The sequence below is a fragment of the Cyclopterus lumpus genome, chromosome 14 (assembly GCF_009769545.1).
Source record: "Cyclopterus lumpus isolate fCycLum1 chromosome 14, fCycLum1.pri, whole genome shotgun sequence".
Taxonomy (NCBI): domain Eukaryota; kingdom Metazoa; phylum Chordata; class Actinopteri; order Perciformes; family Cyclopteridae; genus Cyclopterus; species Cyclopterus lumpus.
In genome coordinates this window covers 10,797,348-10,805,819 of record NC_046979.1, presented here as the reverse complement: position 1 = coordinate 10,805,819, position 8,472 = coordinate 10,797,348, and the positions used below count along the sequence as shown (strand labels likewise).

General features: G+C 37.3%; 1 protein-coding gene across 1 annotated transcript; it reads left to right on the top strand.

The window, feature by feature from the left end:
- Window positions 1-5,213: 5,213 nt before the first annotated feature.
- Window positions 5,214-7,072, top strand: tmigd1 (transmembrane and immunoglobulin domain containing 1). The gene is made up of 5 exons (XM_034550474.1): window positions 5,214-5,277; window positions 5,435-5,725; window positions 6,476-6,763; window positions 6,860-6,963; window positions 7,061-7,072. The coding sequence occupies exons 1-5, from the start codon at window positions 5,214-5,216 to the stop codon at window positions 7,070-7,072; spliced, it is 759 nt and encodes a 252-aa protein (XP_034406365.1).
- Window positions 7,073-8,472: the final 1,400 nt, after the last annotated feature.

The following is an 8,472-nucleotide window of genomic DNA, read 5'->3' as shown; positions in this document are numbered from 1 at the left end:
CAGTCGTTTACAGTAAGTAACATGTACATTGTGAACCTATTTATTATGTTTTAGTGTGTGTGTCTGTCTGTCTGTCTGTCTGTCTGTCTGTCTGTCTGTATGTGTGTGTGTGTGTGTGTGTGTGTGTGTGGTCTTACAGGGCTCAGTAGTAATCTGATGAAGAATGCTTGTTTGCACGCCAAACAGAGAGCTCTCATGGCATTAACTCTGCAAGCATTGAATCATTAATTACAGGGCAGCCATGCTGTTCATTTGTGTGTGTTTGCACATTAACGGCTGATCTTATCTGCCTCTGTACTTTGACCACTGACTTTACCCCTGGGGTTGGCCTCCTCGTGTACTTGTCACATACACGAACACACTCACACGTGTAAAGAAACCTGCTCTCAGCAATTTTACAATGACAGAGCTCTGCTATTTAAAATATGTATTCATCTGCAGGTACCTTCAACGTATATGTTAATGAATGACTGTAACTTAGCAACAGTAGAAATTAAATCACTGATATTTATCTTTGGCTGCGCAGAAAAGAGTCTTGGGAGGTGCACAATTGATATGCATCATTTGTAAAAAACGCATGGCCAATAGAGTTCCAAGTCACAGCTACTGGCTTACAATTTACAGCTGAAAATGTGTGTGTGTGTGTGTGTGTGTGTGAGAGAGTGTGTGTGTGTGTGTGTGTGTGTGTGTGTGTGTGTGTGTGTGTGTGGTAAGACAACAAGAGATCCCTGCATGTGTAATAGGTTGCGAGGAAGTCAATGTTGTAACTTCACAAGGAGCACATTCTTCCCCCTAATCACGTATGTTGCTTTGATCTTTGATCTGGACGTACAGATAAGGGTTATCTAAAGAAGCTTGACTGAATATCATGTGCTGCTTATAAAACATCCTGCTTATAATGTACAATTCCCTCTGTCAAATGTAAATACATGGGCAGAGAGAGAAGTTGGAAGTTTGAGGATGGCATGCTCAATCAAAAACACAATCGAGATTTCGATTATTTTTCTTTTTTTGAGAGTAAGTAGAATCTGTCAGACTGAAAAAAGGGTTTAGCACATTCAGGTTTACCACTTTAAGAAGCCTAAAGTGTGTGCTTGTGGTTGAGACCAGACAAAGGGAACTGCATAATATATAAAAGTAATATCATCCATAATGATAAAGAAAGATCTTCATGCTATTCATTCAGAGTTCTTCTTCGTAATCAGCTCATTATGGGAGTTCACTCTTCCAACCAAATTTTGCCACGATCTTCATCAGCCAATCATGTCCCTGCTGGCAAATTTGAAATATTATGTCATTTTGTGTGTGTAGAGTTGCAAAGTGGTTGAAAAAAAGCATTGAGGTTTTTTTTAGGGTTTTGTGTGAAGAAGCAGTAAGGTAGAACATTTGGACACGACATGTTATTATTTTTTTTAAGTTGTACAACTTAGGTTTTGTAGGTCTATACTTGCAGCTGAAGAAACCTTTCCAGCTGGTCAATGCCTCTCTCTAGTGGGTAAGAGAGGGAGGGCTGTTCACAACATCTAGAACTCACCTGACCTTAGTAAATATGGGGACACTTCCAGGTCATATGGCCTGAAAACACAACAAAGATAAGCTACTGCTTACTGTTGGGAAAGCTACTTTGAAAGCATATAGCTTTGCAAGCTACCGATTACTTCACACAGGAAGAACTTTAACGACAACAAATCTATCTTCTGGAGAAATCTAGTTTGGTTAACTAAAGCTACCTAAAAAAGGTTTATGAAAATAAAGACAATTTTTAAACTGTTTTGTAAAATAATATATATATATATATAATTGACAAAATACATTTGCTATGACATCATAATTATAACATAAAAATGTCCCATGCCATTAAAACCTGCAACACATTGAGTTTATTTCATAAAGCACCATTTGTTCACAGGTCATACATAAACCAAAAAATACTCCCTTTAGACCACTTTGAGCACTGTTCTACAAAAGTATGGGCCTGTTGTATTACTCATTAATGTTGTAACTTAACAACTAAGACAGTCTTCAACTTACTGAAGATGGTGACGCTGTTGCTCTATGAGCAACGCCAGCCCTTTTGCACATGCATGCTCTACACAAAGGTGAAAGGTCACACACTGTGGTGGTTGCTGGATGACAAACGCATCGACCACTTGGGGAAAACCAGCAACACCTTGACATGTCATCACTTAGTATATGGACTAACTTGTTGATATTATCATTCATTTGGAGTCATGTTTGTGTCCACCTAGCAAATGTAAGTCCAATATTCACTCTCTTTGAACTCAGATCCTTTACACTCCTTAAAATATTTAATGAAGTATGTTTCTATAGTCAGCAGAATGCACTTGAAGTATCAGAATGAAAAGTACTGATTATGCAGAATAATGACCACTGACAGTGGTATATTGTATTAATATGTATTACTAATGCTATTGCAACTTGAAAGCAGCATTTTATTGTTTATTTTTACTTAATTATTTCTAACTACTTAATGTGCGTTTGGCAGTGGTGGAATGCACAATTGTTACTTTATTTGTGTATTTCCATTATATGGTACTTTATATTTCAGCTGCATTACATGTCAGGTGAAAATATTGTACTCTTTACTCTACTACATTTATTTGAGACTTATAGTTGCTAGTTACTTTTTTCATCAGAAAACAATACAATATGTATCTGATTGGTCTATCATTCATTACTATACTTATCGCCATTAAATGCTCTTACATGGATTTTTTAGTGATAAAAAAACAACCACGGAATAATTTAATACTCTAATAAGAGCCATTTGACAAAATTAGTAATTTTACATTTGGTACTTTATATACAGTATATATATATATATATGGGTGGCTGTTGCTCATGGGGAGAGTGGTCGTCCTGGTTGCTCCCCGGGCGCTTCACTGCAGCCCACTGCTCCTTAACTACTAGGGAGGGGTTAAAATGCAGAGACCAAAAAAATGTATGTATGTATTAAATATGTAATATGTTGTTTGTAAGCTATGTATGTAGCTTCCATTTTACCATGAAGCAATTTCTAATGACAAACTTCCAATCCATACTCCCACTTGTATATAGCATCTAAACCATTTATGATGCACTATTGATGGGAAATATCTGCATAACGATGATACATGTTACGCAAGTAATATGTCCCATATCTGCATTAAATAAGTGGAATTATTGCACCATTTTGAAAACTTAAAAGGTTGTTGACTTCATTCAGATCCATTTGGATTATTCCTTTATTTCCTTCATACCGATGACGATTTGTCTTTAAAATGGAATATATTCATAGTAAAAGTATTTATGTCTCTAATCTAAAATGAATAGTTCAAACCATATCACTTTTGATAGTTCTGTAGTTACTTAAAGTTACAATCTTGACTTGATTTTGCGTTTATGTTGCTACAAACCCTCAGTAAGTTTAATACTGCAAATCTAAGAGCTTCCATCAGTGGGCCTTTGGCTTAATCACCATTGTGTTTCTTCATTCAGCAATAGATGCATGTTTTTGTAAATGACTTATATGTAAACAAACTACAGGTTATACCGAAAAAAATACAAAGCAGCATAAAATGGATTTATTTTGATTTGATAAGTACTGTTCTTGCTAAAGGTTTTAGTTACTACCACTGGTAACTTGAATCAGAGGATCAGAGGAGAGACGGACATATTTTATGCTGTTCAAACGGACAAATGTTAAAGCTTTTGTATGCTGGAGATTTTTATTTCAAATGTTCCATCAACAAATGTACAGGTCTACAATTGCCAAATAAATTAGAACATAGCATTATCAATGTCTTAAGGGCTTTAAAGCCTTTAACTTCTAAAAGCAAATATGAAAAGAGCCTGTAAAATGCGTCATTTCATCCTGAGATCCACACCCTAGAAGTTTTAGTGCCATTGTAATGACTACAGCCAATAAACAGTGTCCTTGTGTTTGCACATTATAAGTATGGAAACAATAAAAACGTACAAAATCAGGGGTGGGTGGATTGAAAGGGTTTTTGCAGGAACAGGAAAGAAGAATGATGAGAAAGTCATACAGAAAAGTGAAGGAAGTTATAAAAGTGTCCTCTTGAGCATGTGTATTGTATAAGAGCCACTTAAGATTTGAGCAGTCCTTCACATTCTCATGTCACACACAGGGAACATCGTAAAGACAAGAAATAAGAAGACATTATCATTGTTGGGTAAGTGCTTCTTTTATGTGCAACCTATTATGAATATTAGCTAAATTGTATTTAGTTTATTTCACAAGTATTGTTTATTGCACAGGTATAAAGGCAAAGCATTGGTACTGTGTTTCTGGAAGTAATGTTAATTCTTATTATTTGTTTTTAAGCCAACTGTAAAGTTAACTTAAAATAATAAACTGTCCTTTTTTTGAAAAATGTACTGCATTTATATAACAATCTCATCCAATGGGATGATTTTACAGCAGATCTAAAAAGAAGATGTTTCTTCATTTAGTTCTCAGAATCATAACCAAACACTCAAGAGAATATAACAAGTTGGTTTCTTTTCTTGAAAATGTTCTATAATGCTAAAAGATCTCATAAAGATCTCGCTTGGATGTAATATTTTAAACCACAAATGATATCAGCTCTATGAGAAGAATATAGGAGATGGCAGTTTTTTAATGTTTTAAAACAAAGTCTTGCAAACAGCCTTTTCCTGACAATCCATTATCATCGTGAAACTCAAAATGTAAATTATTTGATCAAGTATTCTCAGCTTGTTCCAAGATTTGATTGTTTTAGCCTAATAGGTATGGCCTGCAAAGAAACTGAGATCGACTGAAAGAGAGGAAGTAAATTGGTATTTTTTACTAAAAACAAATGATTAATATGTTAAGTGCTGTTTGTGTCACAGATATTGGAAGCCTAACGAGGTGGAGAAAATCAACTGAGAATATCAGGCAAGGCAAGCTGATTTGTGAAGCACCTTTCAACAACGACTCATAGTTCTTGATAAAAAAACAGAAGGCATAGAGAAATAAAGCACAGAGTTATAGAAAAACTTGATATAGATTGAATTAATGTTGACAACGTTTAGAGTCTCTAACTGCTACACATCTATATGCTTTTCTGTTGCAAGTGCTGAAATGTGGATGAATCAAGATTCAATTAGAATTTAAATAAACTCTGTAGGAATGCTCTTTCCAATGATGTTTTTCTCTCTTTCAGGTTTATCCAAGAAAGAGTAAAATGAAGTTGATGTTCAGACCACTTCTTTTCCATTTGCTCCTGTTCTGTGCAACCCAAACATTCGGTAAGCCCGTCTGGTTTAAAAAAGTGAACCGACTTGCCTCTTTCAGTTAAATTATTCCAGTAAAAGATTTTTTTTCCTCTCCACTTTTGTGCAATCTAAGCTTTCACTGCTTCACTCAGCCATCCATTAGACTTTCTCCCCCCTTTCATTCCCTAAGGTGTCAAGATCCAGTCTGTCCCAGGAGTCAACAATGAGGGTGTTATAGAGACAGAGCTGGAGAAGTCTGTGTCTCTGGTTTGTCAGCATGACGGCGGCCACGACACTCTGGTTGATGAAGAGTTGGTCTGGCTGAGGAATGGCGCTGTCGTCAGTCTGACAGAAGGAAACAAGAAGGGTCGCAGCAGCGTGTGTGTTACACCCGTCATCTATGACGACAATGGGGTCACTTTCAGCTGCCACCTGAGCAAAAATGCCACAGTTACGGCCTCGGTCACCCTAAATGTCACATGTGAGTACCTTCATAGAAATGTTGGATTTATGTTCATTATAGCAACTAATAACTCACATTAAGCTTTTAGGTTATTTTCAGCCACACTATGGATGGCAATGTCGGTCCACCACTTTGGTCCACACTTAAGTATAACTTTTAATTGGACCACCGTGAAACTTTGTACATATATTTAGGGTCTCCAGAGGATGAATCCCACTGATTCTGGCGATCCCCTGTCTTTTCCTCTAATGTCACCATCCTGTAAAGATTTCACTCTGTCCAATTTTTGGTTTATGACTAAATCGCTGCAAACATTTCCATCTGCCTCAGCTCTTTTGTTCTAGCACACATGCTAACATGCTTGACTAAGATGGTGAACGTGTTACTGAAGATCAGCATGTGAGCATTGTCACGTGAGCATTTTAGCATGCTGTTCTTAGCACAGCCTAAGTACAGCCTTAAGGGGCCTCCGGTATGGCTGTGTGAACTTATAGGTGCTTTGTTATCAGTGCTAACATGCTGATGTTTAAATTATATAATGTTTACCGTGTCCTATATCTCAGTTTAGACAAGACCTTTTTTAGAATACTTCTTCTGGGCCCCATTGATGTCTGCACACAAAAATAATAATAGACTAGTTGTTGAGACGTTTCTGTCTGGACCAACATAGTGGCCCACCAACAGACTGACATTGCCATCCTTCGAAGCATGCTGTTAGCATTGCTAAAACTAACTACAAGATTAACATGAGGTGGCATTGCTTTTCAGATCACCCACAGCTCTCTGGGTCAGAGGAAGTTGCAGTAGAAGAAGAGGCAGAGCTCGTCCTGCGGTGCGATATCTTGGCCAATCCTCCGGTCTCATCTGTGTCTTGGAAACTAAATGGAAGCGTAGTGGATCTATTAGCAGGTGGCTTCTCATTGACCAATGACGGCTTTACAAGCAAGCTCACTGTCAACAGTGTGGAGAAAAGTTTGCATGAAGGCACATATCAGTGCACAGCAACATCTCTAATCTATGGTGAACACAGCAAGCAATTCAGTGTCACAGTAACAGGTCAGTTCATGCGATCAGTGTAATCAGCACATAAAATAATGAATCAGTGAGTGGTGACAAAAGTGGGTTGATCATCGTCCTCCTCTTCATCTGTAGAAACGACATTTAAGTTCCCACTGATGCCCATGGTAGCAGGGGTAGTGGTGGTGTGCCTTACTTCGCTTCTTGCTGTTGTCTCACGGTGGAACAGAATTACAAAGGTAACACACCAAACACACACACTGCACTATAGAGCACACAACTGACCCTGACTCGCTACAAAGTGAACCTCCTAATGCTTTATTTCTCTTTTGACAGTGCTGCAAGTAGGTTGTGCCCAGCTGTCATTACCAGTAAGCTTGATATAAACAACGACGATGATGATGATGTCAACAATGCAACTTAGCGTATGGCGGCATCTGGAAACTTTTGAGTACCTTTTGGAACTAGCGTTGACTGCTTTCATTGGAACAGTTGGCACTATTCTTCTCTACTTCACTTTTGCATGCAGGAGACCATGATTACCCACAAACCAATTTTGTCATATTTAACATTTTTTGAAAGGAATATTTTGTCATTTTGAGAATTCTTTGACTTATTTGCTTGCATGCTGAGCATCTGAAGCACAATTGCACTCCTTTACGGTATTTGTCTGTTAAATATGAAGCTACGGGACAGCCAGCATGTTAACACGAAGACTTCACTCAAAGGGAAACTATTCTGGTGAAAAAACAAATTCAGGGTTTTACTACCAAGATTGAACTTAAAGTTAAATAGTAAGCTTTAGAGATGCAGGTATGTGGATCTTGTCTTTGGACAAAGCCAGGTAGTTATATCAACTATTTGTTTTTGTGCTAAGCTGAGCTCACCGGCTGCTGGCAGTAGATGTTTACCGTACAGACGAGTCTTCTTATTTAAATATTCTTATTTAAAAAAGTATTTTTCCAAACATCTCATTGAAAATCTTCCATAATGTAGCATGCTATCAATTGTATGATCTTTAGATTACTGCAGGGCGATCTGTGAAGTTTTCAATATGACCTTGAGAGCATCCTTAAACGTGTCACTTTTCATAGTGTGATGCACTTCTGCCTGTTTCTTGTTAATATCTTTGCAATAAAAGTGCTTTTGTTTCCTCGCCACCTTGTTCTCTAGATTCCACATTTGCACTGAACTTTAACTTCTGACTCAACAATGCAATCAAGGCTTGTTAAAATCATGTTATACATTTACTCTTCGTGAGACAAAAGGACAGGACTACCATGAGGGTCAAGGTCTACATTGTTGTGTTTGACCAATAAAAAAAACACTTAACAAGTTCACATAAAACGGTGCAATACAGAACATGGATCGTAACCCGTTAGACAAGATTGCACTTGTGTGTGTTATCAAAAAAACATTATGAACACAAGCTTAACTGAAGGTGTTCCTTGGGAAAGAAGCTGCCTGGTTGTGCTTGTAGCTTTGAATAGTTAAGTTACTTATGTGGTTGTTTCCTGTTTCAGGTTATACAGTTAGCTGTGTCCGAAGATCAGTAATTATTAATACTGTAAGGTCTAATTGATCGCTTCTAGGAAATTCTCAGAGTTCTTGTGTACTAATCACATGCACAAATGATATTGTTTATGTTGCACAAAGCTTTGGTTTTGTTTGCTAATTTTTTGCCGTATATACATATTTTACAATGGCGCACAGGCTTGATGATGCCTTTATTAAATGGCTGCTGACTA

What these genes read in the sequence shown, in the direction of transcription:
- tmigd1 (XM_034550474.1), top strand. Translation starts at nt 5,214, where the DNA reads ATGAAGTTGATGTTCAGACCACTTCTTTTCCATTTGCTCCTGTTCTGT. An exon ending in GGTCACCCTAAATGTCACAT is followed by an intron (nt 5,726 to 6,475) that starts GTGAGTACCTTC and finishes ATTGCTTTTCAG; the next exon opens with ATCACCCACAGCTCTCTGGG. An exon ending in ATTCAGTGTCACAGTAACAG is followed by an intron (nt 6,764 to 6,859) that starts GTCAGTTCATGC and finishes CTTCATCTGTAG; the next exon opens with AAACGACATTTAAGTTCCCA.